We start from the raw sequence: 18,623 nt of genomic DNA, 5'->3' as shown, positions 1-18,623 counted from the left end.
TGTTTCAGGGCTGGGTTTATCCCCTTCCTTTCCCACAGGGAGCTCATCCCTCTGGCTCCCAGCTTCACACCCACTGTGGTCCCGAGCTCCGAATCTCGTCACTGCCTCCCGATCCAAGTGGAAATGAAAAGTCACTGCAAAAATAAAGAGCCCACATACAGGATGTCAAAGAGACATTTCATGTTCCCTATTTCGCTGATTTGATACAATAATGGAAAAAAACAGTCCCGACCTTGTGCAACTCAGGGCTTATAAACAGCTCTGTGACCCCGGAACACGGCGTGGCTGGGATGGGGCTGCCAGATCCCACTGTGATCCCGAGGCTGCTGGCACCATGTCCCACTGCATCCCACCACTGGCAGGGGCAGGTCAGGGCACCTCTGCCTGGTTTGCACACAGACCTGCTGGTTCAGCCCCAAATCACCCTCCCAGCACCTTCCCCACCTGAGCGTTTTCCCATAAATATCCCGACACTGAGCGTTTGACCGAATCCTTTGGGATTCCTTCCCAAAGTTCCCTGGCGCCCTTTGCTTGTCTGTACAATGCTGCAAACTCCTTCATTCTCTTCCCCTCATGGAGTGTGGTTTGGAAACACAAGGGCCTGAAAGCTGGATTTCTGAGTGTGGTGCTGCACCTTCATTTCATGGCCTTGATCTAATTTTAAGGAATTTTATGCCCCAGCTGCTCAGTGGAGGCGGGAGCCAATGTTCCAAAGGGCAGAGAAAGCAGCACATGGGGGATGCTCTGTGTGTCCTTGTGCTTTATTATCCTTAAAAGATGTTCCTGACCAGGCAGATTCCAATATCAGCCCAGGTATTCCCTGCTCTGCATCCCAGTTTCCCCCCCCAGATTGTTAGTTTTGCCAGAAATGAGTGTTTTCTCATCACCCTGAGCCCTTTCCTGCAGCAAATGTGTCATCCATCTCTTTTTCTCCCACTCATTGTGGGTTTTTTTAGTGTTACAGCTTGTGTGGGAACCATGGAGGCCAGGACTGCTGGTGTCTGCAGCTCCAAGGAAAAAAAAAAACAAGCTCTGGGTTTGGAGAATGGGAGCAAGAATGTGGGGGGGGCAGAATCCCTGAGCTCCCCACTCTGCACTCAGTGGCACAGTGAGCACCAACCCCTGGCCGGGGGGGATTTCAGATGGAGAGGGGATAATTTAGGATGGAAGAGGGTTAAACAGCCCTGGCAGGGCTCCAGGTTTGGATGCTGAGCATCCCACTGGGAGTCAGGTGATGCTGAGAGGTCTCCAAGGCCTTGTGTTGGCTACAAAACTGCTGGAGCTTAATTCAGGCTCATCCCTCACCCTAAAACCCTTTGGCATCACCCTAAAATCCCTCTGGATATGTTTTTCCACAGCTGGTGTCCCATGTGCCAGGATCACAGTGAGCAGACACTAAACACAGGCAGAGGTGAGTATTCCTGAAATCTCCTGGAAACAATAGACCCATTGATGGGTCCTGGCTGATAAAGCCCTCGGGAAACACCCAATATTCTTTAAGGCACCAGCTGGATTTGTCTCAATAACAAAAACTTAAAACCAAAAGGCTTCAACTTCCCAAACATCCATAAGAAAACCTGCTTTATTTATGATTTTTATAACAAATAAACCCACTTTCCTTGCAATGAACATCTGGGCAAATCACTGCTCCACAGAGCAAGGCTTTGCAGAGACAACTGTTTTGGAGGTGACTGTGCCCTCCAGCTTTGCCAGTCCTGCTTCCCATCACTGGGATGGGCTTGGGAGCTGCCCTGCTTCAGACTGGGAAGTGGCTGGTTCCTTGCGGGAATCCTCAGCATTCCTGCCAGCTCTGAGAATGCAATGCCATTTTCAGGCCTTTTTTGGCCAGGGGTGGCTTTGGTGCAGGTCCCCTGAGCTCCAATTCCCCTGGAATTTTTAAAAATAACAGCAAAATATTCCTGAGCTCATGCCAGTATGGGGCTATTTCTGGAAGGAGAGAGTTGCTGGGCAGTGCCAGGGAGATGTGGGGGCACCTGTGCCCTCACCAGGGTCCCCCCACAACATCTTCCTCTGGACAGAGGCATCTTGAGCATCCCAGTGCTTAAAGCTCAATCCCGTGCCGGATCCAACCCTCTCCCAGGACTGCCACGAGAATCCCATTCCCGAAATAGCCCCCTTATCTGAGAATTACTTACATAAATATATAAATTTTGGGATCTGTCGAAAGGGTGCTGTTGATGGGAGCCAGATCCAGAGTTTGCCTTGGAAAACAAACAAATCCAAACTCAAAGGGAGCATGAGGAGGGAAAGCTGTGCCGAGGAGCCGCGGAAATGTTCCATGTCACATTATCCAGGATTAACGTTCCAGATCGTCTGCGAGAATGGAAAGGTTTTATCCTAAAGATTCAGTTAAGGTTCCTCAGAGCCTGATCCATCCTGGGCAGGACGGGGGGGATCCATAAAACTTCACAGCAGTAAGAGGCAAGAGGATCCCCAGAGATGAGGGATTTAGGGTCATAATTCCTGAGGGAGAGGTAAAGCATTTCCATGGGTATCCCATCTTGAGTGCATCACCCCCAGCCTGGCATCAGCTCAGCTGTTGAGGAGCTTCTGCTCATGGAAAACAGTGAATTAATGGGATTTAGGGGGAAGAGGAAAGAGGTTGGATGTAATCAGACCCAATTAGTGGATGGGTCAAAGAGGAGAGGTCGTGGGATCATTGGTGGTCCCCAAGTCCCATTGGTGGATCAGATCCCAGGTGCTCCTTGTTTGGAGGATCCCACTTGCTCATCCCCCATTACTGCTCCTGGAACCTTCCACCAATAAGAGTTTAAATTAGTCATTTATCAATTACATGTAAGGTTTGGCAACTTAAAATCTGTCCTCTTGTTTAATTAATAGGGCAGCTTTATATTTGGCAAATTAGGGAGACTCTCAATGAGCTAATTTGTTAATTAAGGGAAGCCTGGAGGCTCTTCCTTCATTAGACTTTGGCAAATCCTTTAATCCAAAGTGTAACTCCTCTTTTAGGACTCCCAGGCTTAGACCAGGGAATGGCCCTGGCAGCAACACTTGCCATGGGAGAACTCCTGGAATGGCCCTGGTTTCCTGGGATTTATGGCAGCAGCTTATTTCCCTTCCCCTTCCTCTTCCTTTGGGAGGATCTCTGTTGAGGAAGAGCGTGAGATCCCACAGCCACGGCTGCTGCTGCCAAACAAAGCCCAAAGCTGCCTCCAGGAAGGAAAGAGAGAAATACATTTATAAAAAAAGAAGGGAAGAAAATCTTCTGGCCCAGTTCAGAGGGAAATTTCACTTCATTATTTAGGACAGAGCTCCCTGTGAGCGGAGTTAATGAGATAATTAACCTTAATTGGGGGTGATGGTCAGGGTGTCTGTGCTGTGGAGAATGGGGGGGGAAATCAGTGGCGCTGCTGCTGGAGGGTAGAGGATCCAGAGCTCATCCCAACAGATCCAAGTATCTCATGTGCCCCCTCGTGCCAGGCAGTGCCCACCCTGCCCATGACCAAAGCCACTGACTCCCACGGCAAATAATCCTCCAGGTATATCCAGACTCACTGGATCAGCCCTTTCCCCCATCCCAGGTTGTGACAGGCACAGCCACTCCCAGCAGCCCCCTCCCACTTTGCTTCCAGTACAAACCAGTAGGTGCCAAGGCTGGGTGGGCTCCACTGACCTGCTCCAAATGATGCCACCAAGAAGGATCCCAAAAAAAGCATTAGAACCAACCCCAGGGAGAGCAGGACCAGTAACACCAGTAAGAGCAGTGCTGACCCGTGTGGGCAATCACACCACGTGCCTCGGGATAAATACCCCGTTATGGATGCAGTGCTGCAAATCCTGCTCCACGTTGAAAAGCCAGGATAGTGATTTCCCAGGGTTGCATGATGGACCATATCCCTCCAAACCAGATTATCCCAGGCCCGATGGAGCAGCTCACTCCCTATTTTTAGCTATCGGTGCCTCTGCACTGGCCAGCAGGTTATCACATAAACATGGGAAAGCAGCCTGCCAGGAGAGGACCCAGAGACTCCCTTATCCTTGGTTTTAATGTATTTATTTTCAGCCTCTAAAAAGAAACACCAGGTTTGCTTTATACTGCACAAGTTTGCCAAGTTTCCAGCTTCCACTGGAACTTTTCCACTGTGACAGGTCTGGGACACACAGGGAGCAAGCAGAGAGGGCAGAGATGGCTGAAAACAGCAATAAAAATATCACATTGAATGGCAAATGCCTGATTTATTTTCCACATATTTGGCCAAAAAAATAAGGTTGCTGTTGAAGCTGCCTGGATTTGGGTGCCTTTTGCAAGAGGACATGGATGGTTTGTGCTCCAGTGCTCCAGCACTGGCTTCGGAGTGTTGGCCACAAGCTGGAGCTCAGGCTGGGTAAAAGCACACTTGTATTTGGAGCTATTTGGATTATCATGGATTAATTGAGGTTGGAAGGGGCCTTGTTGATCCTCAGGTCCGAGCAGACAGCTCAGGACCTTCTCCAAGTGAGTCTGAGCATCCCAAGGATGGAGATCCCACCCCTGCTCTCACCCCTGACCTGGGGTGACTCCTCCACTGCAAAGGGGTTTTTCCTTATTCCCATTGGAACATTTCCTCCTGCCATCTTCCTTTTGCCTGTCACTCTGTGTCTCCAAGGACAGTCTGGCTTCATCTTCCCTACACCCATTTCCAGGGAATGATAGCATCTTCAGGTGGGAGATTTATTGCTGTGCTGATGGAGCAGGGCACAGCATCCCACAGCACCCTGCTCTGCTCCCAGGCCATCACAGGCTGCCAAAGCCAGGGAATTCTCTCCTTCATCCCAAAGGATCCGTGGAAGCTCCAAACTCAGCACCTCTGTCCCTCCATGAGCTCCTCAAATCCAAGGAGTCACCAAAAAACTGCTCCCTGATCTCCTTCAGTGACAGAATCCCGTGTGTTTTCGGATAAAGTGCACTCAGCTATTTCTCCACCCCTATATCCTCCCACTCCAGCCTCAGATCAATAAATTAATTCCAAATCATCTAATGAGCCCTCAGCCTGTAATTTGTTTTTCATAAGTGTAAATCCAATTCTTTCCCAAGGCTGTGCCTTTGGGACCCTCACAAATTAGGGAGCTGCTCGAGACACTTCGCTGGCATTACTTAGGCAGAGAACATTGGTCTGAAAATAATAATAATCACACCAAGCTCTTTCTAAAGATGGTTTTCAGGGCCCCAAAACATGTTTCATTTTCTTTGTTCCTCCACTTTCCCTATTTCCAGTGGTGCCTGGGGGATCATCCCGAGCAATTCACTCCAGTCTTTAATAGCCACTATAAAATGAGGCTTGGAGAAGCCTTAAGCTGATGTGGCTTTTATCGTGATCCAGAATAATTCTTATCAGGGGAACGGCTCCTGCTTGAGCTGTCCTGGGCCTGTAAAACACACACGGACTTCAAGCCAGGACCTTTAATTCCCGCTCGAGTCGTGGCGGCTTCACTTTGGTTTGGAGAGCAAAGCAGACTCTGGGAAACATAAAGAGCCAATTCCAGGCTATTTTAAGCTTCAAAACAAGAAATACCACAACTTCTCCAATGTCTCCACAAGCCAAGGGTTGCTCAAACTCAGGGCTTTGTCAGGAAAATCAGAACGGGAGAGGGAAAGGGGCAGGAGTGTGGCGCAGTTGGAGGCCACAGTTAGATGGGATACTGGGAAGGAATTCTTCCCTGTGAGGGTGGTGAGGCCCTGGCACAGGTTGCCCAGAGAAGCTGTGGCTGCCCCATCCCTGGAAGTGTTCAAGGCCAGGTTGGGGTTTGGAGCAACTTGGGATAGTGGAAGGTGTCCCTGCCCATGGGATTGGAAGGGGGTGATCTTTAAGGTCCCTTCCAACCCAAATCATTCGATGATTCTGAGATTCAGGGAGGGCTGGGGGAGCTCCCTAACAGCCTGGAATTCTGAGTTCTGGTGTTAAAGCATTTACAAAAGATCACAAAGATCTGCTCATCCCGGTGAAATAGAGGGAAAACAAACTTTCAGGAATCAAAGGCCAATGCACGCAGCAGATGTGTCAGCACTATAATGCAAAGCAAGGCTTTCAGAACCCTGATTTCAGCTTTGCACAAATTAGACAATAAAATTAACTCAGTTTCATGCCATCTTTACCAGCTGTCAGCTCGGGAGTCACCAGAGACTAAATGCAGTAACAAGAAATTGAACACAGGGAAGTTTGGGCTCTGCAGAAGCTGGTTGGGAGCAGGCTCATGCTCTGGGAAGTCAAGCTGCCCAAGGCTGATGGAACACCAAACTCTGATGGCAGAGGAGTCTCAGGGAAACACCTGCAAATAAAATAACCCTGAAAGATGAGGCTCTGACAGTCCCAACATTCAAAAGTTCCCATGGGAGCTGCTGTTTGCTGTCACTAATTTGGTAGCTGGACTAATGAGCCGGGTGATCACCAGGCACCTCCCCACCACCTCCATCCTCAGGTTTTCCCTTCTTTGGTAGCCCCTGGACATATCAGTGGAAGTCTAGGAATGCAGAACCAGGATGCAGGACCTGATCTCACCCAGGTGCCACCGCGCTGGGCTGGGCTTTGGGCTCACCTGGCAAGAGCTGATCTTACCCACAAACAGCAGCCCCTGGAGATGAGCACCAGGCACAGAAGGAAGTCCAAGGAGGGAGGGAAGACCTGGAACTTGGCCTGGAAGGCTGCAGGGGTGAGATCCGAGAGCTAGAAAACAGGGAATGAGTTGGCTACGAGGGAAGAAGCAACAGTGAAAGGTTTCCTCACTGCAGGTTTGGACGGATAACCTGAGCTGAGGGAGGAGGAACCAGCCTGTGCGTGTGTGTTCCAGCTGGGCTGGATTGATTTCCACAGCTCTGTGTTGCATTCCTGGGAAAAGGCTGCACCCACATCCCACAGGATTCCCACGAGGCCTGGACAGACTTGGCACAGGAGCATCAACACATAGCACTTGGCTTCTCCCATCCCTTCACCTAGCCCGAACAGGAACCTGCTGCAGCCCATTCCAGCATCATTCCTTGTGGGAAGAGGCAGCCAGAGGCTCAGGGAGGGACAAGGAGCCCGGCACCTGCACAGGGAGAGCACACGGAGCTCCCTCACAGTGCTCACCTCAGCAGCACAGAGGGATCCACACACAGCTCCTGCTCCAGCTCAGCCTCTGCCTGCTGAAGCCACAAAGCCCAGCTGAGAGATTTAACATTACATTTCCAAAGTAATGAAATCCAGGGAAATATTTCACAGCTCCCGGTTTTGAGGAGCACTGGAAGCACCTGATAAAGGTGGAGTTATGCTGCTGGTGACAAACAGAGGTTGTTCCCTGCTGGCAGGGGGAGAGGGAGCCTGGGGTTTAATTTGGAGGAATTCCAGAGGATCCATTTTATCTCTCAGCAGGCAGGAAAATTAGCAGAGCACCACAGAAAGCTGGGAATGACACATGCTCTATCTTTGTAATTCCAAGGCAGTGCCTGAGCTCTGCTAGAACAGCAGAGGTTTGCAAATCCTTTTCTTCCACTTGCTTTACAAATCTCTGTTTTCCAACTTTCCAAGTGCAGGTGCTGAAGGAAGAGTTGTGCAGAGCCTTTGAGATCAGATCTCCTCACTGTTACCAACCACAGAGGTGCTTTATGACTGCTAAAGGATCGTCCACCTGCTTTGGTTTGGATTCTTAACAATCAGCACATAGAAAGAGCCATTTGAATATCCAAGGCTCTGGGAACCTTTGGAAAATTAGATCCATAGAAAAGCAAAACTAAAGTGGCAGGTGGTTCCCAAGGTCTCTGCTCCAGACTTCCTGTTTCTCTTCCTGGGATTTAGGAGCTTAATTGAAGGTTGCATTCAGGATTATTCCCATTACAAAATCCTGGCTAAAGTGTTGGGAATTAGCCCGGGATCAGGACATCCTGGCCTCCAGCAGCATCCCCAGCACCTCTGCCAGGGCACTGGTGTGTACCCAGCATCCCTGAGCTGCAGTTGCCATGGTGACTGAGCATTGTCCCCTCTCCTGGCAGGAAAAATATCCCTTTCCTTTAAGGAAGAATGTCCTTCCATATCCCTCCACAGCACAGGGCTGACCCAGACCACTCTCAGGTGGCTCTCTCCTGGCCTCATCCTACACCCAGGACATCCTGGTCTCCCAGGCCAAGCCAGGCAGGACAGGGACTGCTGCCCATGAGGAATTTGCTCCAGCTGGACACTGCTGGATCCATTCCCAGCAGCCAAAAACCTCCTGCAGCTGAAAATCACCAAGGAAAAAAAACACAGGCAAGAGTAACAAGGATCCAATCATTCCCAGATCTAAACAGGGCAGGGTTTAAAGTGAAATCCAAGGAGGGAAGAGCTTGAGATTGTCCAAGACTATCAGGTGGCCTTGGAGTCACCACTGTCTCCACTCCACTCCACTCCACTCAGTGGCATCAGTGCCACCATGGGATCAGCAAGAAGTGCCACCTCTGAGTGTGTTTCCCTGCCCTCCCAAATCTCCACGGGACCCCCGCTGAGCTCTGACAGCTGCCAGGACCTAAGCAGGGGGCGAGCTGAGAAGCTTACAAGGGAAAATAGCTCCTTTTGTAATCTGCTCCCACAGCACACCCACCCTCAGCCTGTTTTAGCCTCCTCGTCCTACATTCCAGCCCTGGAGATGGGAAGTGTGAGGAGTTGTGACCATTAAATGATGTCTCACATGAAGGGGTCTCCCAAAAGGGTGGCTGCTGCAAGAGAGGTCTCCACCCTTCTCTGCCAGGCTGTCCTGATCCCACTGCTCCTCTGGCACCTGGAAAAGATCATAGAATAATGGAATCACAGGATGGTTTGGATTGAAAGGGACCTTAAATATCACCTCATTCCATGGGCTGGGACACCTTCCACTATCCCAGGTTGCTCCAAGCCCCATCCAGCCTGGTCTTGGAGAGTTCCAGGGATGGAGCAGCCACAGCTTCTCTGGACAACCTGTGCCAGAGCCTCACCACCCTCACAGGGAAGAATTTCTTCTCAATATCCCATCTAAACCTCCTCTTTTTCAGTTTGAATCCATTCCCCTTGCCCTGTCACAAGCAGGGAAGACCAGGAGGTTGTTTCCCTCTGGGTAGCCATTAGAAACCCAGGTGGCTCATCCTTGTGTGGGATCCTAAGCAGGTTTCCCTGCTCTCCAATGTGTCAGAGATCAAGGAATCTCAGTGCAGGGGGGTGGACACTAAATCCCTCTTAACAAACATCACTTTTCATTTCATTTTTAGCCAACAAACATGACATTTCATTTTTAGCTGATTTTCCCCCTCTTCACTCAGCCAGAGGAGCAGGGAGGTAAAAGCAGGAGATAACTGAGCATCTTCCCCTTGGGAGCCCTCATTATCCCAGGAGGCCTCCACTGCCTCAGGGAATCAATTAAACAGACTGGAGCTGGGATACCCGGCACTTCACAGGATCAAAACCCAGAGAGACACGACAAGGCAATTTCCCTCCTGTCACTGACATGCAAATCATTCCTGCAGCAGCTCCTGGGTTTAATATATCTCCAGATTGCCTGGCATGGAGTCCCATTAGCCGGGTCTACGTGGCACTTAGTCCAAAATGACTCTGGGAGAGTCAGCATTTCCACCTCAGCCTCAAGGACAGGCAGGAGATGAGTGTGCAGCCACTTGGCTCATCCCTCTCTCAGGTTCCCTCTGAGGGCAGGACTCCCACAGAGTTTGGGATTCTGAGTAAAACAGCTGAGAAATCCATAGTGAGGGACTGAGATCCCCAAGAAACGTCCTCATCAACCCTGGGAACATCCACAACTGTGCCTTTCTCCAGCCCTCAACTTCCACATGGATGAGGCAGGACAGCCAGCAAGGGCAGGATGTACCACGAGAAACCATGCTCTCTCCCACAAAACATGCTGGTTTTTTCCAAGATTTTCTAGGTTTGCTCCCCATTCTCTGTGACTGAAAACTCATCACTAACTTAGATATTACAAATAAATTCTCCCCTGTGAGGGTGGGGAGGCCCTGGCACAGGGTGCCCAGAGAAGCTGTGGCTGCCCCATCCCTGGAAGTGTCCAAGGCCAGGCCGGATGGGGCTTGGAGCAACCTGGGATAGTAGAAGGTTTCCTTGCCCATGGCAGGGGTGGGATGAGATGATCTTTAAGGTCCCCTCCAACCCAAACCATTCTGTGATTCTATGAAATATGAGAAGAGGGAGGAATTCCAAGCACTGCCAGTTCCACCTCTGTCCCTGCCTGGGGACTCTCTGCTCCCTTTAGAGTGTCCCACTGCCTTCCAGACCCTCACACCAGCAGCCACACATGGCTGACTGGAAAACCACTCTGACCACAAATGCAATAATGAAAGAGCTTTTCTCCCACACAGATGGGACTCCTTGTTCCCTTTTCCCCACTAAATCGCTTTCCTCATTATACTCAGACCCTGCAGAGTGGCTTTGCTGGGGCCCTGCTGGTGTGATGTGAGAGCAGCTCTGTCCCAGCCCAGCACTGCTCTGACCGTCTTCCTTTTGTCCATTTATTCCCAGTGCCACAAACCAATCTGTCTGAGAAGCTGGTTCCTCATTATTCCTGAGGAGATCCAACAAAGCCCTGTGTTCCTCACCCTCCAGGAGCTTTGTTTGGAGCTCTCTGTTCCCTCTCTTTGTGTTTGCAGATGAGCTGTAAGTGGCTCCCGTAGCCTTGAAGCCCCTCGTTTGCAGTCAGGAGCAACAACCATCACAGCTCAATCCAGCTCCTGATTTTGGCTTATCCTTCCCTCTTCTCTTTAATTAAAAATCCCTCTGGCCTTGCACTCAGATTTTGGGATGTGGTTTCCCATTGCCTCACCAGCGTCACAGCCAGGAATGTCAAATCTGTTTTTCACAACCTTGCTGTGACCTGGCTGAGCTTTTCCCAGGCAGTTCATCCCTTCCTTGTCCATCTGTTCATCCACTAAAATCCCACATTTAAATCCAGTTGCTTCTCCTGATGACAAGACCCTCCTACAGGCCAGGAGCATTTCCCAAGGGATGTTCCATGGTCTCAGTTTAACCCAACAGCTCAAGGGCAAGACACTTCCCAAATGCAGGAAATAAAAGGAATGAAATCTAGGCAAGGGGAGACAAAAAAAGACCCCCAGCATGGAAAAATTCCCAGGGATGCTGGGCCTGCAGCTCTCCACCTTCAGAGCCTCAGCTGAACCAGAGGCTGGAAAGGGAGAAATATCCTCCCTTTTGCAAAAAATTAATTATTTTTTTCCCCTGTAACATGTGGCCCAGGAAAGCCAGAAAGAAACGACATTGATGTATCTACCTTATCACATCTTCCAAATTTATGCCAGGGAAGATTATCCTGAGGATCAGCCCAACAGCCACGGCACAGGACAAGCTTTGGGAAGCACGAGTTCCGTGTCTGCTGTTCCATCTCGTCAGCACCAGATCCCAGGAACCTCCTGAGCACAGAGAGGCGATTTTTATCCCAGTACAAACAGTTCCAGGAGGCAGCCAGAGCCTTACTCAACCTTCAAATATGTTTTCCGTGATCGGTGCCTCTAAAGGCAGAAGGTGGAAAGGTCCTGGGGAGGCTGCATCCCGCTGGGATGTTTCCATGGAGCAGGAATGAGTCAGTGCCATCTGCCGGCTGCTCCAAAATCCACCGGCTTCGGCGTCAGATATTGGAGATAAAACCCAGGCTCTTACACACTTTCTCCCATGGTAACACTTCCAGCATCCCTCTGGAATGCTGATTCCAATGCAAATTCCCCTTGGAGGTTCAGGCTCCAGATGGAATCCCTTTGGTGCATCAATGTGACCCAGTGGGACAATTCAGGCTGCAGATCCAGCGTTTCACAACCCTTCTCCTTCCTGCCATTGGGATCTCCCTTCCCTGTCCCTGATAAAATCAAAAATAACTCTGGTGTAGGATGTGCTGGCTATGGAATCCCTTGAGCTGGCCTGGATCCATGCTAAGAAAAGCTGTGGAAATGCCAAGGATTCACAGTGCCATTGGCATTCCCAAGGGATTGGCTTCTACCTCAGCCTGGACCATTCCAAGGGTACCAAAGAGGCATCAAAGCCGGGATGAGACACCAGGCACTCCTGGCTATCCCTGTTGTTCCCTTCTGTTGGATCAGATTTAATTGGGGAACAGATTCTAAGTGTGTTTCTCCCCCTTTTTGACAGGAAAACACATCAACAGCTCTGTAATTATTCCCTAATTGTGTTTAGGTGCCTGAGGAAAACACACGATGTTTCCTCTGGGAGCAAAGAGAGATTTGCTCATCCTTGAAATGCTGATTATCCCCAAAGTTCCCTCCCAGCACTTCCAGGCTCTGGCAGGCTCAGAATGGCTGGAATTGGCAGGAACTCAGTGCTGCAGGGATGGCCCTGGGCTCCATTTGCTGTGGAGATCTCAGAGCTGAGGTGCTGTCAGGCTGTGTTTGGGATGTTGGTTGAGCCGAGTCCATCCAGCTGCTTTTGTCAGTCCCAGTAAAATCAGTGAACATCCGAGAGAGCCCCAGCTCCCAGAGAGGGATCCTGCCTTTCCCACTGAAACTGAGCATGGAAAGGAAGATTTCTCTGGAAGACTCCATGTGCAGAGGAAGCAGAATGGAGTAAGGGCAGCACATGGATCAGGATGCTGTGCATGGGCAGCAGCCATGCTTTGGGACAGCATTCCCACCTCTGGGCTCTTACCTGAGCACAGGCAGAGTGTTCCTTGACTATTTGGACTCAAAGGTAGCTTGTCCTCATCGTTGGAAGTGCACCAGGCAAAGAGACCATGGAAACAACATCCTCTGAAAGTTTTAGCTTCATGGAATATCCTGAGTTGAAAGGGACCCACAGGGATCATCCAGTCCAACTCCTGGCCCCGCCCAGGACACCACAACAGTCCCACCCTGTCCCTGAGAAGCTGCAGACCCTGATGAGTCTCCCCTCAGCCTCCTCTGAAATACAGTTCAAATTGCCCCAATTTATTTCTGAAAAACCAGGTTATTTTTCCCTATTGGTGATGATTTGCTGTGTGAGCATCTGGTAGAAAACTGCCTTATGACTTTGCTAGATGCCAAAATCTGGGGGAGTTAGCTGCAATTCCTTAAAATATTCTGTTTTCCTTCAGCTTTTGTCCAATCTCTCCCCATTCCTGGTCTCCAGTCTCTCCCTATTCATGGTCTCCCGTGGGTGCGGAGCACCAAGTTACGGTGCTACTGACACTCTTAAGGCCAGAATTAAGGAGTATTTTTCCAGAAGGGCCTGGAATGGGTGACAACAACTCTGTATCCAGCAGAAAAAAAGGCGTTTTTCCATGGAAACAAACATGGGAATAATCAGCTCTCCCCACGCGCCCGTCGCGTAGCAACGCGGACGCCTTGCCCTTATATGGCGAAAGTGCCCGCCCTCTCCCCAGCCTTCCTTTTTATTGGCTGCTCTGCACATGATTGACGTGCACTCTCACCAGTCATCGCCCTCCACGAGCCTCTCCCGCGCCCGGGGTGCGGCACCACCCGGAAGACGCTGCAGGAAGGGGAGGGGAGGAGCGTCCGCTGGGAGAGCCAATGGGAAGGGAGCAAGGGGGCTGCTCAGCCAATGGGAGGGCGCGGGGGCGGTGCTTCTGTGGGCGGGGCCGCTGTAGCCGGGACCGGGCGCGGCGGGGGCAGTGGAGGTGACGGGGGGACAAGGGGGATAGGGGGGACCCCGGGCAGGGGAGGGACGGGGCAGGACCAGGGTCCCGGGAAGGGAGGACCCGCGGGGAATCTGAAGGGATCCGGCCGGGGCAGCAGCGGGTGCCCCGGGCAGGGAGGACCCGCGGGATCCCGGACAGGAGAGGGCTGAAGTGCCGGGTGGGATTGGGGGTCCTGGGCTTAGGGGAGCCGGGGATGAGGGGGTTTAGGATGGGGAGGGAGCCCCGGGGGTGGGAGCGGTGCTGGAGGGGAACTGGGGATGGGGGGACCTGGGGGTCTGCGGAGGGAGAGCCTTGGAGCCTCTGGCCTGAGGAGCCGGGGGACAGGGGGGAAGCTCCTTGATCCCTGCAGAGCCCCGAGCCCACCCTGCTCCCGGGCATCCCTGTCTCCTCGTGCTGCTGCTGTCACAGTAACGCACGGAGGATTCCACATGGATTCGCGTTCCGCTGGGAACTGCCCTGATGTGCCGTGGGGTGGCAGGGAAAGGGATGGGGATTCCTGGGACAACCAACCCCCCCATAGCTGTCACAAGCCCCGAGCACGTGTGCTCACATCAACCCTTCCCGGTGACACGGAGCGCTGGCTGAGCTGTGTGTGTTCCCAGGTGGGAGCGGTGGGAAGGGAGATGCTCCCGGTGGCCGTGCTGGAGGCAGGATGAACCTCGTGGCGATGGCGACGGACCCGGAGCTGCAGTGGGTGACCCTGTGGGTGCGGGTGCGCTGGGCGGCCGTGCTCGTGCTGCTCCTCAGCTCCCTGGTGATGCTGCTGCTCCCCCTCGCTGCCGTGGAGAACCAGTGCCACGCCCTGCTCAGGGGGATCTCCTTCCTGAGGAGCAAACTGGGCCCCTCGGGAATGCCCAGGATCACGGGACAGAGCACAGAGCTGAGTGTCACCTCCCAGGGGCTGGAGCTGCTGGTGCTCAAGGGAAAAGCCTCTCCAGGTAAGGGGGTCCTGGGGGGTGCAGGGGGGACAGAGGAGCTCCTTAGTACAAGGGAGACAAGGAGCTGCTGGAGTGTCCAGGGGAGGCCAAAGCATCTCTGTGGTGAGGAGAGACTGGGGAGCTGGGCCTGGTTAGTCTGGAGAAGAGAGGACTGAGAGGAGATCCCATCAATCCATACAAATATCTCCAAGGGGTGTCAGAGGATGGTGCCCGACTCTGTTCAGTGCTGCTAGTGACAGGATGAGGAGCAATAGCCATAAACTAAAACACAAGTTCCACCTCAACATGAGGAAGAACTCCTTTCCATGGAGGGTGGCAGAGCCCTGGAACAGCTGTCCAGGGAGGGTGTGAAGTCTCCCTCTCTGGAGACATTCCAAACCCACCTGGACACGTCCCTGTGTCACCTGCTCCAAGTGACCCTGCCTGGGCTGGGGAGTTGGACTGGATGATCTCCAGAGGTCCCTTCCCACCCCAGCTATTCTGTGAGTTGTTGTATAAAACAATCCCAACCTGGAGATCTCATCACCTACCTGGCCTTCTCCTGGAGCACATGATGGTAAGGAGCTCTCACTGCCACCTGCAGTGAACACCAGCTGGAAATGCCCCCGAGGTGGAGCAGGCCCTCAGCAGCTCCATGACTGCATTCCAGGGCTCTGTGCCAGCGTTCCCTCCTCGCCACTCTGTCTCTCTGAGGTTTTTCCTCATGTTTTCAGTACTAGTAAGTCCTGTGGAGGTAACCAGAACACAGAGAGGTGTTTTAATACACAGGAATCTGGGATATACAGTGTTAATTCTGAAATCCTGGCTGGCATGAAACAGCCTCTCAGGCAACAACAGGCTGCGGACATGGCCTTTATCAGCCAGGATGTTAATTTGGAAAACACGCAAAGGAATTATGATTCCAGCACTTTATCTTTGTTTATATTAAAGCTCTTACTGCTGGGAAAATGTTAGCTCAGTGAACAAACAGAAGTGCTGGTAGCAGCCAACACAACAATGTGTTAGAATTTCACCTAAAATAATGCCAAGAGGAATGTATTTGACACATTGTGTCCCCCCACATGAAGCAGTTTGGTGGCCAAAATGAGTTTGGCTGGGATGGCTACACACCTTTGGCCACCTTGAGCCAGCTGCTCACAGGTCCTGCCTCACCACACTTCCTGCCAGGAATGGCTCTGCTACCTTGTGCTTGGCCAGGAAACGTGGCATAAACCTGTGATTGTAGCCTAGCAAAGACTGGAACACAAGTTCTGTTCCAGTTCTTAGAGGCTGGTTTTGTTTAACTTTTATATCAGTGAAGAGTGATGGTCATAGAATCATGGAATATCCTGAGTTGGAAGGGACCCACAAGGATCATGGAGACCAGATCTCTAGAAGTTTTCAGTCCAGATCAGTTTTCAGTCACACCCACCACCCTGTTCTCTAACCATTTTTGTTGCATTCCAGAAGTGAAGTTGGAAGCCAGGGCAGCTCTGAACCAAGCCCTGGAGATGAAGCGCCAGGGGAAGCGGGAGAAGGCCCACAAGCTCTTCCTGTATGCCCTCAAAATGGACCCGGATTATGTGGACGCCCTGAACGAGTTTGGGATCTTTTCTGAAGAGGAGAAAGACATCCTCCAGGCCGACTACCTGTACTCCAAGGCACTGACCATCTCCCCCCACAACGAGAAGGCCCTGAGCAACCGGGGCCGGACGCTGCCGCTGGTGGAGGAGATAGACCAGAGGTACTTCAGCATCATCGACAGCAAGGTGAAGAAGGTGATGGCCATCCCCAAGGGCAACTCCGCCCTGCGCCGCGTCATGGAGGAGTCCTACTACCACCACATCTACCACACGGTGGCCATCGAGGGGAACACGCTGACGCTCTCCGAGATCCGGCACATCATCGAGACCAGGTACGCAGTGCCGGGGAAGAGCCTGGTGGAGCAGAACGAGGTGATCGGGATGCACGCGGCCCTCAAGTACGTCAACACCACGCTGGTGTCGCGGATCGGCTCCGTCACCATCGCCGACATCCTGGAGATCCACCGGCGCGTGCTGGGCTACGCCGACCCCGTGGAGGCCGGGCGGTTCCGCACCACGCAGGTCTTCGTGGGGCACCACATCCCGCCCCACCCGCGTGACGTGGAGAAGCAGATGCGGGAGCTGGTGCAGTGGATGAACTCGGAGGACGCCATGGGGCTGCACCCCGTGGAGTTCGCTGCCCTGGCCCACTACAAGCTGGTTTACATCCACCCCTTCGTGGATGGCAATGGCCGGACCTCGCGGCTGCTGATGAACCTGATCCTGATGCAGGCGGGGTACCCGCCCATCACCATCCGCAAGGAGCAGCGCGCAGAGTACTACCACGTCCTGGAGGTGGCCAACGAGGGTGACGTGAGGCCCTTCATCCGCTTCATCGCCAAGTGCACCGAGACCACCCTGGACATGCTGCTCATCGCCACCACCGAGTACTCCGTGGGCCTGCCTGAGGCGGGGGGAACCACTGCCGGGTGCGAACAGACCATCCCTGTCAAGACTTGACACTCAGGAGCCGGTGAACCCATGGGAGAGCAGAACTCCAAGCCACTCAGTGTTCCTGCTGGGAATAACTGGACAGGAGGTGTCACTCTTTAGCATTTCCTTTATTTAAAGTGTCTTACATTGGATTAAATTAATATAATTTATTTATATACGTTACGCCGAGATGGAACGTGACCTGTTGATGATGGCTGTGCACTAGAAGTTGCTTGTGCTACTGGAAGGAGATGGGGAGAGGTGGCAGAGAGGCTCAAAAAGATGAACTAGGATTTAATTTCTCCTTAAAGTTAAGCTTTGAGGAGCTGCTTCAATCACAGCCCTTCACCTAGGCAGTTGCTGCAATGTCTGACCTTGGCAAGAAGCTGCTTGGCAAAGTCTAAACTGAGTTATTTTTGTGTTACCTCATCCCTGTTGGTCAAAACCACCCCAAAACACATCCCTGGAGGAACAGCACTCTCCCAGCTGTGTCCATCAGACACTTTCCTGTCAGTCACACAGGTACTGAGCAGGAAGGAGGCTGAACTCCTCTTCAAAGCCACCTCTCCCCTCCCATTTCTGTAGCACTTTGCATGTTTACTTTCAGCTGCCTTTCCTGGGGCCAGTTTTGTACAAGTGGGAAGTATTCGGTGTAGGATTCAGGTGGTGGGAGTGAAACAGGAGAAGTGCTCTGACTTACTGCATGGGGAAGCACTCCCTGGTGCTCCTAGGCCTCACCTCAGCGAGCAGGAGCCCTGGGAAAGCACAACTGTCCTCAGACATTTCAGTTCAGGGTCTAAAGGAGCTTGTGTCTGCAAAGCTGTGGGCAGAAAAGGTTGTTAGACAGGAGACAGGAGCCGTGCCAGTTTGGTGAGAATGTGTGTAGAAAGTTTGCCAAAGCCTTCAGTTTCTTTAGTCTACATAAGGGAACTTTCACAATTAATCATTAGGTCACATTATTACTGCAATAAATGGGGCAAGAATCACTCGAGGCCTCTCTCTGCTGCAGTGGCAGTTGGTGCAGTACCTCGAAACTGCTGAGCAGTTCAAAGAATCACTTTTATCTTTGTTTTTTTAAGGTAAAAGCACCCCCAGAATAGCTCCCTCCCCCCAGCTGCCAGGTGTGTAACAGCAGCATTGATCCCACCACCTCCAAGTTCAGAGAAATTCCATTTAAAATCCCCGTTTAGGGTGCTGTTAAGCTTAACTCCTTTACAAAAGCTGTTAGACTGTCCCAGGCCAGGGTTAATTTTCTTCCCTTTTAACTCTCTCTTACCTGCCAGGGACTTGGGACACGTTTTATACAAGCAAAAAGCAGGATGAGACTGGGAGTTCTCTGGTCACTGCTGTCCAGGAAAAGCAGACAATACCTGAGGAAGGGTGTTCTGTCCTTACAAAATGTGCTTATTTTTGTAGTGCAACCCGAGTATGAATAAAATCTGCACTTTAGAGCTCTGGGGGGGTGAAAAATGTTATTTTAGTAACAGATTAATAAACTATTTTAATATTAAAGCCTTTGTTTGGAATAGGTTGTTCTCAGAACACTTTGCTGCAGTGAATGAAGTGGCTGTGG

At 51.8% G+C, this 18,623-nt stretch overlaps 1 protein-coding gene and 1 long non-coding RNA gene across 8 annotated transcripts; one reads left to right on the top strand and one right to left on the bottom strand.

Annotated features, from left to right (window-relative positions):
• Positions 1–1,564: 1,564 nt before the first annotated feature.
• LOC135424093 (uncharacterized) lies at positions 1,565–14,253 on the bottom strand. Of its 7 annotated transcripts, XR_010435080.1 has the most exons (6): positions 12,630–13,647; positions 11,634–12,488; positions 8,656–8,745; positions 6,556–6,683; positions 2,157–2,334; positions 1,565–1,887 (listed from the first exon to the last, which is right to left on the bottom strand). It is a non-coding gene; the product is annotated as an uncharacterized LOC135424093 (long non-coding RNA). The 7 variants fall into 7 exon arrangements; XR_010435079.1 differs by having other exon boundaries at positions 1,565–2,334; XR_010435076.1 differs by lacking the exons at positions 1,565–1,887; positions 2,157–2,334 and adding an exon at positions 4,021–6,288 and having other exon boundaries at positions 8,569–8,745.
• Positions 14,254–14,269: 16 nt separating this feature from the next.
• On the top strand, positions 14,270–18,562 carry FICD (FIC domain protein adenylyltransferase). Its single transcript, XM_064674930.1, has 2 exons — positions 14,270–14,555; positions 16,002–18,562. The coding sequence occupies exons 1-2, from the start codon at positions 14,270–14,272 to the stop codon at positions 17,075–17,077; spliced, it is 1,362 nt and encodes a 453-aa protein (XP_064531000.1). The 3' UTR covers positions 17,078–18,562.
• Positions 18,563–18,623: the final 61 nt, after the last annotated feature.

The sequence above is a fragment of the Pseudopipra pipra genome, chromosome 18 (genome assembly GCF_036250125.1).
Source record: "Pseudopipra pipra isolate bDixPip1 chromosome 18, bDixPip1.hap1, whole genome shotgun sequence".
Classification (NCBI taxonomy): Eukaryota; Metazoa; Chordata; class Aves; order Passeriformes; family Pipridae; genus Pseudopipra; species Pseudopipra pipra.
This window is presented reverse-complemented; position numbering and strand designations above follow the sequence as displayed.